The 14,810-nt window shown below is 39.3% G+C and overlaps 1 protein-coding gene across 1 annotated transcript in view; it reads left to right on the top strand.

The window, feature by feature from the left end:
* MAP3K2 (mitogen-activated protein kinase kinase kinase 2) overlaps nt 1–14,810 on the top strand; it is an 83,214-nt gene that overhangs the window by 45,930 nt on the left and 22,474 nt on the right. Inside the window, exons 6-12 of the mRNA XM_062180273.1 lie at nt 1,631–1,744; nt 2,134–2,221; nt 5,257–5,387; nt 6,201–6,280; nt 8,754–8,821; nt 9,679–9,771; nt 10,421–10,627. Coding sequence (XP_062036257.1) covers nt 1,631–1,744; nt 2,134–2,221; nt 5,257–5,387; nt 6,201–6,280; nt 8,754–8,821; nt 9,679–9,771; nt 10,421–10,627 — 781 coding nt within the window. The remainder of the gene's footprint in view (nt 1–1,630; nt 1,745–2,133; nt 2,222–5,256; nt 5,388–6,200; nt 6,281–8,753; nt 8,822–9,678; nt 9,772–10,420; nt 10,628–14,810) is intronic.

Genomic DNA, 14,810 nt, shown 5'->3' with positions numbered 1-14,810 from the left:
AAGGAAAGGAATTTATTAAGCAGATAAATAGATCAGACTTGTGTAATATTAGTTAATAATTATTTTTTCATTAGGAACAAATTCTTAAAAAGAAAGCGGAATCCAGTGGCTGGGTAACTTGTAGTAGTATGAAATTAGCCTCAGACAGAAGTTGGGACTTAGGTTGTAGGTGTCCAGTCAGTAAATGTGAGCAGACTGTGTGATGGAATTCACGGTAGTCCTTTGTAGTTCTTAAAAACAAGGGTGTTTCTCATATAGAAATCATAGAGAATGAACGTATGCCCTGCTAGTTAGTGGGTTTGGTTCAAACTTTCACCTTTCACCTCTGGATTATCTATTTGTTTGTTTATTTTTTAAGATGTATCTATTTATTTGAAAGAGAAAGAGATCCATCTTCCATCTACTGTTTCACTCCCCAAGTAGCTGCAGTTGGCTGAGCCTGAGTCTGACTGAAGCCAGTGCCTGGAACTCCATCTGGGTCTTCCACATGGGTGGCAGGGGCCCAAGCACTTGAGCCATCTTCTGCTGCTTTCCCAGGCATGTTAGCGGGGAGCTGGATCAGAAGTGGAGCAGCCAGGATTTGAACCAGTGCTATATGGGATGCCAATGTCATAGGAGATGGCTTAACCCATTGTTCCTGAAGTGCCTTCTTCCCCTACATGATATTTATTAAATAACATTTACCAAGTCTCTTCTCTTTGCTGTGCTCTGTGGTTATTGCTAATGTGCATAGGTCCTTGTTCACAAGGTATTGTAGGGAATCCCAAACTATGTAGGCCTTCGATTTGAGTGACTCATAGGCTCTACTAATAAGGGCGAGTGGAATATGTTCACTTGTTTACTTCTGTTTGTTTTTCAATAAAGTTGAATATACTTTGAAGTTATTGACAGTCTTCTTAAGCTACTAAGTTGACATTTTAAAAGTATTTTGATTTTCTTAAAATGTATGCATCATACTTTTTCTCACAGACCTCTTTGGTGCTTTTTTCCTGTGTAATAGCTGATCCATGAGAGAATTGATGAAAGCATATTTCCACATTTAGAGTTGATGGGATGACTGACCCATTTGGTTTCTTGCAACAACAGTGCTCAGGCCAGCAGGGTCAGAGAGGCAAACCCCAGGTGGACTACAGATGGCATGTAGGTTGCTTGTGGCAGTCCTCTACGGCAGCTGTCACAGATGCTGTGGGTGTTGGTGTGTCAAGGAGCGCACTGGGCATGAGCGCAAATCTGTATTTACTATTGGAAAAAGCACTGAGAGTTTCATCTGTGCAGATGAAAAGTCATACCTTTATTTTATACAGTTTGTGTGGTACTCCTTAATGTCATTTGGGGATGAATATTTTGTAAGTTATATTTGACAATATTGTGGAAGAATCTTAGAAAATTAATCTTTATGTAATTAACAGCTAAATTTAAAAATATTTAGCTGTATCCTGAGATTTTACTGGTAGCAGCATGGGGAGAGCAAAACAATATAGAGTCACGTACTTATTCAGACTTTCATTGTAGTAACATATCAAAGAGCAAGGTATTTTGAAATTTGTAATGCCCTAGTAATGGAGATAACCATTGGAGAGCTTGACCTGATGAGATGGCTGTATGATTCTTTATGTTCCTTTTTGTTTAGTTGGTAATTCCATTAACTACCCAAGATGACTTGGATAAAGCTGTGGAACTGTTGGATCGTAGTATTCATATGAAGAGCCTCAAAATATTGCTTGTAATAAATGGTAATGTACAGGTATGAATTGGAATTTTTTTCATTAATAATTGTAGGATTTAAGCCTATAAAATCCAATGTTTGAAACAGTTACATTATGTAATCATCACTGTATTTTCAATATGAATAAATGTAAAAGTACACACTTTAATTGCTATTGTTTCAATAACTTTGCTCTTCAAAACCACAAGTCAAAAATTACAAATAAGTATAATATTTTGAGTATGTGAAACTAACAGAAACTGACAGTTTGGGAAGAATTGTGTTAATTAAAGTTTCAAAGAGTGTAAGGTTTGCTAAGGCCCATAAACAATATAGAATAGTTAGATTGTGTTTGGTAGGGAAGAGGATTCTATGTAAAAGTCCTGAAGGGGAAGAATAACATTAGAATTGTCACTTATCCTCTGTAGGCTACTACTGTAGAACCATTAACATCACTAGAAGATTTGGATAACACAGTATTTGGAGCAGAAAGGAAAAAACGGCTGTCTATGATAGGTAAGAAAGCTGGTATCTGAATCATTGAGCACTCTAATTAACCCAGCAGCCACCAGACCAGTAAATTTGTCTTTAGCTCATTGGATTGTTGAGAGAACTCTTGTAAAGTACTCTATACTGCTGACTCTGGAAAGCATGACTACTTTTAGTTGTGCATTTCTTTATCTGTTTCTTACCACTTTATAATACCTATATTTTGAAGTAAGTTGCCAGTTCATTTTCATTGCATTAGACAGAGCAAGTCAAATGCCCCAGCTGAATTGACATTTTGAATTCATTTTGAATTAAAATTCTACCAAATACCTTAATCTACTAATAAATGTTCTTGTTGTTTGACTTAAGTGCCAGAGTAAGAAGAAATTGGAAATTATATAGAATCGCTAGTCTTTTATTGGCATTACTTTAAACTTGGAATGGCTTTGATACATACATATGACCGTTACTGTTTTTCCTTGATTATTGGTAATTATTACCTTTAATTATCTTCATAAAGGGAAGCAAGAGGAAATCTTCCTTTGGGGTGGAGGTGTAGGCCAGTGTGCAGATCTGAGGCAAGTGTGGACTGATAGATCCATTACTAACAAGAGTGAAGACAAATGGGCCGTCAAGTTAGGAGATAAAGGGGTTTTCATAACCATTTTTCTTCCCTGTCTCCTTTTAGTAATTAAATATATTGACCTTTTATAAATAAGGGTATATGTAAGAATAAAAACAATAGGGCCCAATATGATCTTTGTGGCTATAGTTATTTGTAGAACCTAAATTGGCACTGACTCAAAGTTCAGCCTCTAATCATTTTATAGAGAAGTGTAGGTGATTTCTTTTATGCGCTTCTCTTGATATGTACTTTGCTGTTTTTCTGCCTGTCTCACTAATGAATGCTGGCATTCATTTAAAATGACCCCTTTATATAAGGCTAAAGCCCTTTTGCCTTAAATTTGACTTGGACTGGACATTTGGCCTATCATTTTAGACATCACTTAGTACATCTGAGTCCTATATTGGAGTGTCTGGGTTTGATGCCCAGTTCCAGCTTGGTGATTCCAGCTCCCCACCAATGCAAACCCTGGGAGGTGGTGGTGATGGCTCAAGTAATTCAATTCCTGCCGCCTACATTGGAGAAATGAATTGAGTTCCTGGCTCCTGGTTTGAGTCTTTATAGGCGTTTGGAGAGTGAATTAGCAGGTGGCAGCTCTGTCTGTCTACCTGCTTTTTTGAATAAAAAAATTTTTTTAGAGATTTACTTATTTATTTGAGAGGCAGAGTTACAGGCAGAGAGAGGGAGAGACAGAAAGGTCTTCAATCTGCTGGTTCAGTCCCCAAATTGCTGCAACAACCAGTGTTGGGCTGATCCGAAGCTAGGAACCAGGAGCTTCCTCCGAGTCTTTCACGTGGGTGCAGGGCCCCAAGCACTTGGGCTATCTTCCACTGCTTTCCCAGGCCATTAGTAGAGAGCTGGATTAGAAGCAGAGCAGCGAAGACTTGAACCATTGCCTATATGGGATACTGGTGCCACAGGTGGAGGCTTAACCTACTATACCACAGCGCTGGCCCCTCGAATAAAATTTTTTTTAAAGATTTGTGTACTCATTTGAAAAGCAGAGTTACAGAGATAGAGGGAGACACTTATACACACACGTGTGCGCACATGCACATATACACACACACACACACACACTGCTGCTGGTTCACTCCCCAAATGATCTTGATGACCAGAGCAGGGCTTGGTCCAAGCCAGGAGTCAGGAAATCCTTCTGGATCTCTCACATGTATGTCAAGGGCCCAAGTACTTGGGCTATCTTCTGCTGCTTTCCCAGGGGAAGCTGGATCAGAAGTGGAGCAACTGGAGGTGGGGAGGGTGCTGTGGTGTAGTGGGTAAAGCCACCACCTGCAGTGCCACATCCCTTATGGGTGCTGGTTTGAGTCCTAGCTGCTCCATTTCTGATCTAGCTCTCTCTTATGGCCTGGGAAAGCAGTAGAAGATAGCCCAAGTGCCTGGGCCCCTCCACCCCATGTGGGAGACTTGGGAGCATCTCTAGGCTCCTGGCCTTCGGATCCACCCAGCTCTGGCCCATTGGGGCCATTTGGGGAGTCAACTAGTGGATGGAAGATCTCTCTCTGCCTCTGCCTCTCTCTAACTCTGCATTTCAAATAAGTTAATAACTCTTAAAAAAAAAAAAAAAAGAGCATCTGGGACATGAACTGGTGTTCATATAGGGTGCTGGTGTTGCAAGCTTAAGCACAACTCTTGCTCCTCTATTTTTCTAAACTACTAATAAATTTAAATTCCAGGATAAGATTTGCCACAGAAAAAGCCTGATTTTTAAGTACCCCAAAATAAAATGCAAGATTGAAAATTATAAATACTCTTATATAGGGCTAAATGACAAAGAAGTAATTTCACTTCAGATTTCTAAAGATTAAAGAGAGTGAATGGAAAGAATATCACGGAGCCAAATATGCATAGACCACATTCATTATGAATGATTTTGTGATCACAACACCCATGCACAGAAGAGTTTTATTTTCATGTTTGCAGATGAGGAAAATGGGCTAATGAAGATTGTGTAATTTATACAGAGACATAGCTACTGGTAAATAGCCAGAGGTGGGATGTACACTGGAATACTCCAGAGCCCTTATCCTTTCACTATATCATAATGCCGCCCATCAGTTAGGTTAACAACTAGCATGTGCTAGGGTACCAGTGGCCTCTGGAAGTTCAGAAGCAGCATATCAAGCATATCTAAAAATGTGCATTATCAGCCCGTGATACAGCTGTCAGCACTCAGGAGAACGTACTACCTAATAAGTATTAACTGAATATTACAGGGAGTAGGGTGGGAGCTTATGAAGGGCACAGAAACATTTCTAGTTTTACAAACATAAACATTCTGTTAAGTTTTAACAAACACTGGATTCATTTGCTAAAATTGCTTTTGATGTAGTTCAGAAATACAACCTATTCAGTTAAAACAAAATTTTATTTCCTTGCTGGTATTTATAAAAATGCACATTAATTTTTCTCCTTTGAGGTTCCACTAGTAGAGACAGGAGCTCCCCTCCCCCAGGATACATTCCAGATGAATTACACCAGGTTGCCCGGAACGGGTCATTCACTAGCATCAACAGTGAAGGAGAGTTCATTCCAGAGAGCATGGACCAAGTAAGCAGAAGCTTAATGTTGCTTTCCTTTTTGTTCAGATACATTGTCAGGTGCAGTGTGATTTGGTAGGGAGAGTGTGTGTGTGTGTGTGTATGTGACCTTTTCTCCAGGCTCACTTCTGCCTTCTTAAAGGAAACTGCCCACTGAAGTGTTCTGTATCAATTAACGTATAAAGAAAGCTGGACTAAGACTGATTTTCTTATATTGCTTATTCACAGAAGAATAAATTAACAAAAGTTTTGTTTTAAAATCCTAGCATTAGCTAACATTGATATTTTTTGACATTTGAAAGAGTGAAACTACAAATTTTATGAAGTAAAAACATTTTTTAAAATACAGAAGCATTTCAGTAGATAAAACAGGTATACTTAACATTGCACTGGGTGCTTGCATGGCTACAGTAGTTTACATTTTGTAATGAGGTAGCAGTTGTCTTATTATCCAGATTCCATTCATGTGTGGCTGTTGTTCAGTTTTAAGGAGACAAAAATATGTAATGTGTTTTAACTTTTAATTATTTAGCTAATAGTTTCTAGAGAAAGTGTATTTTCTTTTAAGAAGTTTTGAAGTTGTGGTTTACCTACAAGAGACCTTTTTGGGATGGGATTTCTCTTGGAGGTACTGAAAATGTTCTAAAGCTATGGTGAGGGTGGCACACTCTCAGTATTACAGTATTACTAAAAGCCATTGAATTGTGTACTTTGGATGGATGAGTTTTATGTTACGTAAATTACACCTCAATAGAGCAATTTTAAAAAGGCAGCTTTGGGTTATGTCAGATCAAATCATGGCAGAACTCTCTTGTTTTCCTAGATGCTGGATCCATTATCTTTAAGTAGTCCTGAAAATTCTGGCTCAGGAAGTTGTCCATCACTTGATAGTCCTTTGGATGGGTAATTGATAATACTTTTGTTTTTTGAATAGTTGTGGATAAATGAACATACAGTTAGTATATATTATCAGTAACTTTTGTGCTGTATTTAGCTGAATAATTAACTGATGTATGTCTACACTAATGGCAAATGAATTTTTCCCACCTTGGATAAATCCTTTATCCTTAAGGAATTCAGTATGTTTATTATTTTTCTGCTTGCCAAAAGTGTGTTCATTGAAGGTGCCAAAAGTGTGTTCATTGAAGGTGAATGCACACTTAGAATTTCTGTATATTTACCATTATTATTATTTTAAAATTTTTATAAAGATTTATTTATTTGAAAAGTTCAGTGACAATGGAACAGAAAGAGACCTTCCTTCTGGCTTATTCCTCAAATGGCTGCAGTGGCCGAGACTGGGCCAGGCTGAAGCCAGGAGTCTGGAACGCTGTTAAGGTCTCCACGTGGATGGCAGAGACCCAAGTACTTTCTCAGGCGCATTAGCAGGGAGCTGGATCAGAAGTGAAGCAGCCAGGATGCAAATCAGCGCTCTGGAATGGGATGCTGGTGTTACAGTGCCACCACACTGGCCCCTACATTTAAAACTGTGTGTGTGAAACTGCTGTCAGTTTTCATTAGTATGTTTGAATTTGGAAATTTCTTGAGTTCCACCTATTCATGATTATTTTCATTCTGATACCAGACTCAAAATAACTTACATTCTTGGTCATTGTGGCCTAGTGTGTTGCTTGTCATTTCAAGTATTTTAAAACTTTTTTTGTGAAATAGCTGTTGAGGAATATGAGAGGGATCAAGTTGGGGCTGTGAATTGTTTATTAGAAGTGCTCCCTCTCCTGGTCTGAGAAGGACAGTGTTCATGGTAGTCACTTTGTAACACATGGGTGAATATTAAAATCTTTTCTTGTTTAAACTCCTTTGAGATTGTTGTGTGACAGCAGATTCTGTAAAGATTACATACTTTTTGGTAATGTCCACTTAAGTTTTTCTTATCCATATATATGCAGCCTCTGTCTGTGTCAAATACCTCAAGGTAGACATTTAAGAAATCAAAGGTGGTAATAAGAAAATTACATGTTGAGTACTTAATATTTGCAAGGCATTTTTGTTAACATTTCACTTGTTTACTTATGATGACTTAGAACTTATGTCCTTTTTATAGATGTGGAACAACCTCAGGTTGATTTGCCAAGGTTACACAGTTAAGTAGCAGAGCTTGAATTGAAACACAGATGTTTTTAAGCACCAGTGAATGCGAAATACATAATTTTTACCATTATATTCTACAAGTTAATTTTAAAAGCCAGGGGTTTTTTTCCCTACATGGACCATATAAGTATTTAAGAAATTTATCTTTATTTAGGTATGTTAACATTTCTGAGTGAGCTCCTTTGTTAGCACATATTCTGAGGATATAAGATAAATAACTCCTACCAAATGTGTGGGATTTTTCCTCACAAACTAAGCAAGGAATCAGTTGTAGTGGGCACCAGCCAGGTCTTCTAATTCAGTTTAATTCCGGCTGGAGACAGTGTCAGATCCCACAGGTTGAGGTATCAGTCTTTAAGACTCACTCCTGCCATGCCAGTTTTAAGCCCCAGGCTGTTTTACCTCTACATCTAGCTGAGCAACTATAATTTTCGGTTCCCACAACATCTCCTCGGATTCCATTAGTTCGCTACATAGAGCAGCTCACAGAACTGAGGGAAACACCAATGATTAGCAGAGGGAGAGAAATATAGGACCAAGTATGGGGAGCCTCTAGGCCCTCTCAGGATACAGCATTCTCTAGGAACCTCCATGTGTTCACCTACAGGAAGCTCTCCAAAACCTGTCCTTTTGGGTTTCATGGAGGCTACATTTCGTGGACAGAATTGAGTACATCATTGGCTATTGGTGATCAACTTTTTTTTTTAATAAGTAAAGTTACAATTATTTATTTTCATCTACTTGAAAGTAAGAATGACAGAGAAGATACTCTGTTCCCTAGTTCACCCACAAAAACCAGGGCTGGGCCAGGCAGGACCCAGCAACCTGGAACTTGACATCAGGTGCTGTCATCTACATTACAGGATCATTAGCAAGGAGCTGGATCATTAGCAGCAGAGCTGGAACTTGCACTGGCACTCTGATGCGGGTTATGGTCATCCCAAGGAATTGCTTAACCTACTACTCCATAGAACCCAGCTGGCATTCAACTTTTTTGCTTTGGCCCTATCCATGGAAGTTGTGGATAGAACTGAAAGTCCCAAACCCTGTATTGGTCTTTTCCATGACCAGCCCGCATCTTAAATCTACTAAGGGGCAGGGAGCAGTTAGCTTATTAGCATATAAAACACTTATCACTTTAAAGATTATAAAGATTTTAGGTACTATATGCCTAGAAATAAAGACCAGATATACTGTTTAAAGATGTTTTTAAAATATCCTGTTTATATACTTTCTCTTAACTTAATGTGACATTTTCTGTTTTTAGAGAGAGCTATCCAAAGTCACGAATGCCTAGGGCACAGAGCTATCCAGATAATCATCAGGAATTTTCAGGTTAGACTATATAAATTATAATTGTTTGTGTCATTGGGTAATGTTTTCGTTGGGAGGAAGAGGAGAAATGTTCGAAAAATCAAAGATTTTAAAAAATTTTTCATTTTATTTATTAAAAAACTTGAAAGGCAGAGAGCCAGAGAGAGGCAGATCTCCCATCTCCTGGTTCCTTCCCCAGAAGCCTAAAACAGCAACCAGGCCAAAATGGGGAGCCTGGAACTGAATCTGGGTGTCTCACATGAGTAGCAGGAACCCAAGTACTTGAACTATCACCTGCTGCCTCCCATGGTACACATTAACAGGAAGCTGCAATTGAAATCAGAGCCAGGGCTTGAACCTAGTCATTCTGATATAGAATGCAGATGTCTCAAGCCACAACTTAACCACTGTACCAAATGTGTATCCCCCAAATCAAAAGCATTTTTTTTAAAGCCTTGGCAAACTGCTTCTCAGGGAGGTAGTTATTTCCTTTCTTACAAATTTTTTGAAATAAATTTTTTGAAAGGCAGAGTGACACAGAGAAAGAGATCTGTCATGTGCTGGTTCACTCCCAAAAGGCCACAGTGATCAGGGCTGAGGAACCAGGAACTGCATCCAGGTCTCCCATATGGGTGGCAGGGGTCTAAATAGTTGGGCCATCTTCGGCTACCTTCACAGGCATATTTAGCAGGGAGCTGGATTGGAAGTGGAGCAGCTAGGACTCTAACTGGTGCTCTGATATGGGATCCGGCATCACAGGCTGTAACTTAACCTACTGCACCACAGATCTAGTTCTTCAGAAACTTTAAAATATGATTTTCATCACTAAAAATATTTGACTTTTGTACAACATAAAACTTTCTTATCTGTCATAATAGATTATGATAACCCTATCTTTGAGAAATTTGGAAAAGGAGGAACATATCCAAGAAGGTATCATATTTCATATCACCACCAAGAGTATAATGATGGTAAGTTATTGACAATTAGACTTTACGAACACTTTGTTAAAAATATCAAAAATAATAAAATAAATGAAAAAAATTCAAAGTCCTGTATTTGTGTAATACTATTAGAAATAAATTGGTTTCAGAATCACTTAGTATCCTGGTTAAAAGACACTTTTTTTTTTTTTTTGAGAAAATTTGTCTTTAAATAAAACCATAATAGTATTTTAGCTTTATGTCAACTTACCGTACTTCTCTTTCTCTTAAAAGGAGAAATTTAAAAATTATTTTATTCAGAAAATTACTTCTTGAAGATGAAATTTATACTCACATTGCCCCTTAAAGACAGAAATACTACCTATAAACTTTTGCAGTGTTTGTTTTATATGTTAAAATTATTAGAAATAAGAATAAAATATTTTTCTCCTTTTTATCCAGAAATGCGAGAGTCCTATTTTGTTATTTTTATATGTGTACATTTCACCCTAAGTGATTGTTTGAGTTGGAATAAATTACTGTTAATTCCCCATACACATCCTTGCCTCCTACAAACTGCTGTTTGTTTCGCAGCCTAGTCATAGAACAAAAGTTCCCTACATTACAAATTTAAATATTTTAATAGTACAGGATATTGATAAAAGGTATAAAATATTTCTTGTTTTTCATTTTGTAGGTCGTAAAACTTTTCCAAGAGCCAGAAGGACCCAGGGGACCAGCTTCCGGTCTCCTGTGAGTTTCAGTCCTACTGATCACTCCTTAAGTACCAGTAGTGGAAGCAGTATCTTTACCCCGGAGTATGATGATAGTCGAATAAGAAGAAGAGGAAGTGACATAGAGAATCCTACCTTGACTGTGATGGACATCAGCCCACCCAGCCGTTGTAAGTAATAGAAATTGGCATATTTTAGCAGAATTTTCACCAAAATTTGTAGTATTAAGAGGAGTAAATACCAAGCAGACTTTGAGACAGACTTCTCAAAAAGAGGTAATGATGTTTGTAAAGGTGGTTGGAATATGAGCTATAAGCATAGCTTTCCTGCTAATTACTTGATATAATTATGCTCTTTTTTTTTTAAGGATTTATTTATTTATTTGAGAGGTAGAGTTACAGATAGTGAGAGGGAGAGACAGAAAGAAAGGTCTTCCATCTTCTGGTTCACTCCCCAAATGGCTGCAATGGCCAGAGCTGTGCTGATCCAAAGCCAGGAGCCAGGTGCTGCTTCCTGGTCTCCCATGCTGGTGCAGGGGCCCAGGGACTTGTTACATCCTCTATTGCTTTCCCAGGCCACAGCAGAGAGATGGATTGGAAGAGGAGCAGCCAGGACTAGAACTGGCACCCATATGGGATGCTGGTGCCGTAGGTGAAGGATTAACCTACTGCACCCAGCTAGTCATTTTTTTCATCCACTCATTCCATATATCCTTGTTGAGTGACTCCTACTGAAATTTCAGCATGACCTCATAAGACATAGTATAATGGGTAGAATGATATATGGAGAAATAATTATAGTCTAGCATAATAACTGGGTCGTAAATGTGGGTAGAAATTCATCAGTTAAGGAGATGAAGTGTGTGAGAAACTATGCCATAGTCTGAAAATTGGGAGCAGTTCATTTGTAGGAACATGAATGGGGATATCTTCCTTGAAATAGTGGGAATATGATTATAATGGTCACCAAGGCCAGAATGTGAGTATTTGTACTTTATAAGAGTACTTCAAAAAGTTCATGGGAAATGAAATTAGAAGTTAAGTATATTTTGGTGCAAAAAATTTTGTGATCCCTACAGTTTCCTCACATTTTTTTGAAAACCCACCATATGTAAGCAATACATGTAAAGCAGGGCTTGGGAACCTTTGGCCCACAGCCATGATAAGGCCCTGGAAATTATGTGATCTGGCCCTGCCAAAGCAACCACAGGTGGGACTCAAAATTCAGTGAACCTGTAGTAGGCTAATTTTTAGGTTGATAGTTTCATATGGCCCACGAATGATGTTATAAATATCCAAATGGCCCTTGGTGGAAAAAAGCTTCCCCACCCTTGAAGATTCATGCAGCAGTATTTGCATATTCTGTATTCCTTCCTTTTGTGCTAGTGTTGTAATACCTTACTTCTATATCCATGACCCCAAGTTGCGTTTCTATGCTGTTTGCTTTAAACAGCTATCTTTTTTTTTAAAGATTTATTTATTTATTTGAAAGTCAGTTACACAGAGAGAAGGAGAAGCAGAGAGGGAGAGGGAGAGGGAGGTCTTCTATCCACTGGTTCACTCCCCAATTGGCCGCAATGGCTGGAGCTGCGCCGATCCGAAGCTAGGAGCCAGGAGCTTCCGGATCTGCCACGCGGCTACAGGGGCCGCTTTCCCAGGCCATAGCAGAGAGCTGGATCGGAAATGGAGCAGCCAGGACTAGAACCAGTGCCCATATGGGATGCCGGCACTGCAGGCGGCAGCTTTAGCCGCTATGGCACAGCGCTGGCCCCAGACAGCTATCTTTTAAAGTGATGAAAAAATAGCAGAGTAATATCTTTGTACTTTTATTTTTTCTTAAAGATTTATTTGTTTATTTATTTATTTATTTACTTGAGAGACAGAGTTACAAAGAGGCAGAGAGATAACTTCCATCTGCTGGCTCACTCCCCAGATGGCCACAACGACTAGGACTGAGCCAGGTTGAAGACAACAGCAAGGAACTTACTCTGGATCTTCTATGTGGGTTCAGGGGCCCAAGTATTCAGGCCATATTCTGTTGCTTTCTCAGACATACCAGCAGGGAGCTGGCTGGATTGGAAATGCAGCAGCTAGGACTTGAACTATCACTACAGGTGGCAGCTTTACCTGCTACACCACAGCTCTGGCACTTGTACTACTACTTCTTCCTCTCTCTTTTTTTTTTTTTTTAATTTGTTTGTTTATTTGAAAGAGTAACAGAGAGAGAGGTAGAGAGACAGAGAAATCTTCCATCTTCTGGTTACTTCCTAAAAGGCTGCAATGATCAGGAGTAGGCCAAGCCAGAGCCAGGATGTAGGGGCTCAGGGACTTGAGCCATTCTCAGCTGCTTTCCCAGATGCTTTAGCAGGGAGCTGGATCAGAAGTGGTACATCCAGGACTTGAATCAGTGCCTATAGGGGATGCTGGTGCTGCACGCCGTGGCTTTAACCTGCTGCACCACAGTGCTGGCCCCTTTGTACTGCTTTTATATATACCTTCAGTTTATCCTTTTCTGTGTGATCCAACATCTTATCAGATATCAAATTCCTTCTGCCTGAGAATTGCATTTAACCTTTCTTATAATACAAATCTGGTAATAAATTCTTTCTCATCTTTTGTTCTTTCAGTTACTTATTTTCCCTTCATTTTTGAAAGGCATATTTTATCTAGGTATAGAATTCCCGTCGGCCAGTGCCGCAGCTCAATAGGCTAATCCTCCGCCTGCGGCGCCCGCCAACCGGGTTCTAGTCCCGGTCGGGGCACTGGATTCTGTCCCGATTGCCCGTCTTCCAGTCCAGCTCTCTGCTGTGGCCCGAGAGTGCAGTGGAGGATTGCCTAAAGTGCTTGGGCCCTGCACCTGCATGGGAGACTAGGAGAAGCACCTGACTTCTGGCTTCGGATCAGCGCGGTGCGCCGGCTGCAGCGACCATTGGAGGGTGAACCAATGGTAAAGGAAGACCTTTCTCTCTGTCTCTCTCTCTCACTGTCCACTCTGCCTGTCAAAAAAAAAAAGAATTCCAGTCATAGGTTTGGTTTTTTTTTTTTTTTCCTTCTTTCAGCACTTTAAAGCTCCATTTTCATCCATTCTTTCCACCTATCTTTGTACAGTGCCTAGTGCTGACATTTTTGGCTTGTATGCTCTCTGAGGAGAAAACTGCTGTAATTCTTATCTTTGTTCTTCTGTATGTAGTCTGCCCCTACTCCTAACCTGGGCAGCTTTCAAAATTTTGTCTTCGGTTTTTCAGCAGTTTGAATGTAAATTGTTTTGATATATTTGTGTGTGGTTCCCAATTTGCATTCTCTAAGTTCTATGAAAGAATTATCAATCATTCATTACCGCTTCAAGTATTGCTTTTAGTTCATTCTTCTTCTTTTGTAATGTCAATTATCTGTACAGTAGACTGTTTGATATTGTATCATACCTCTGTTCCCTCCATATACCCCAGTGCACGGGTGCACACGTGTATGTCTGTGTGTGTGTGTGTCTGTGTTTCAGTTTGGGAATTTCTGTGGATCTATTCTCAGGTTACTGATTCTTTCCTCAACTCTGATGAGTATATTCATGATCCTATTGAAGGAATTATTTATACTTGTTTTATTACTCCAAGCATTTTCAGTTGACCCTTAACTGTCTCTGAGAAAATATTCATCTGCAGGGCTGGCATTGTGGTGCAATAGGCTAAACTGCTGCCTGCAACACTAGAGTCTCATGTAGGTGCAAGTTCGAGTTCCAACTGCTCCACTTCTCATCCAGCTTCCTGCCAAAGCACCTGGGAAAGCAGTGTGTGGACCCATACAGTAGACTCAGATGGAGTTCCAGGCTCCCAGCTTTGGCTTGCCCCAACCCTGGTCCTGGCCTTTGCGGACTTTGGGGGAGTAAACCAGAGGATGAGAGATCTTTTTCTGTCTGTAACTCTACCTTTCAAATAAATAAATGAGTCTTTTTTTTTAAAAAAAGTATTTATCTGTTCATACATATTGTCTGACTTTTCCATTAGAGCATTTAATGTGTTAATCATAGTTGTTTTAAATTTCCTGTCTGAATCTCTTGAATCTGGTTGTATTGATTATCCTTCCTTTAGATTTTTTAAATTTTTTTTGCGTCTTATGATTTTACACTGAATGCTAGATGCTATGTATAGGGTAATAGACTGAGGTAAATAGTATTTATGCCTAGAAATAAGCACAGCTCTTCTGCTAGGCTCTTGTTATGGGGTATTGAGTCACTCTAGTCAGGAATTGAGATGGATTTGGATTTTGTTGTCGCTATGGTCTCTGGGTAGCACTGATATCAAATTCCTCTAGACTTACCTTGTACCATTTCTTTTTTTGTTTGGACAGGCAGAGTGGACAG

The sequence above is a fragment of the Lepus europaeus genome, chromosome 1, assembly GCF_033115175.1.
Source record: "Lepus europaeus isolate LE1 chromosome 1, mLepTim1.pri, whole genome shotgun sequence".
In the NCBI taxonomy this organism is placed as follows: domain Eukaryota; kingdom Metazoa; phylum Chordata; class Mammalia; order Lagomorpha; family Leporidae; genus Lepus; species Lepus europaeus.
Note: the sequence above shows the minus strand (reverse complement) of the source record. Positions and strands in the feature narration are given on the sequence as shown.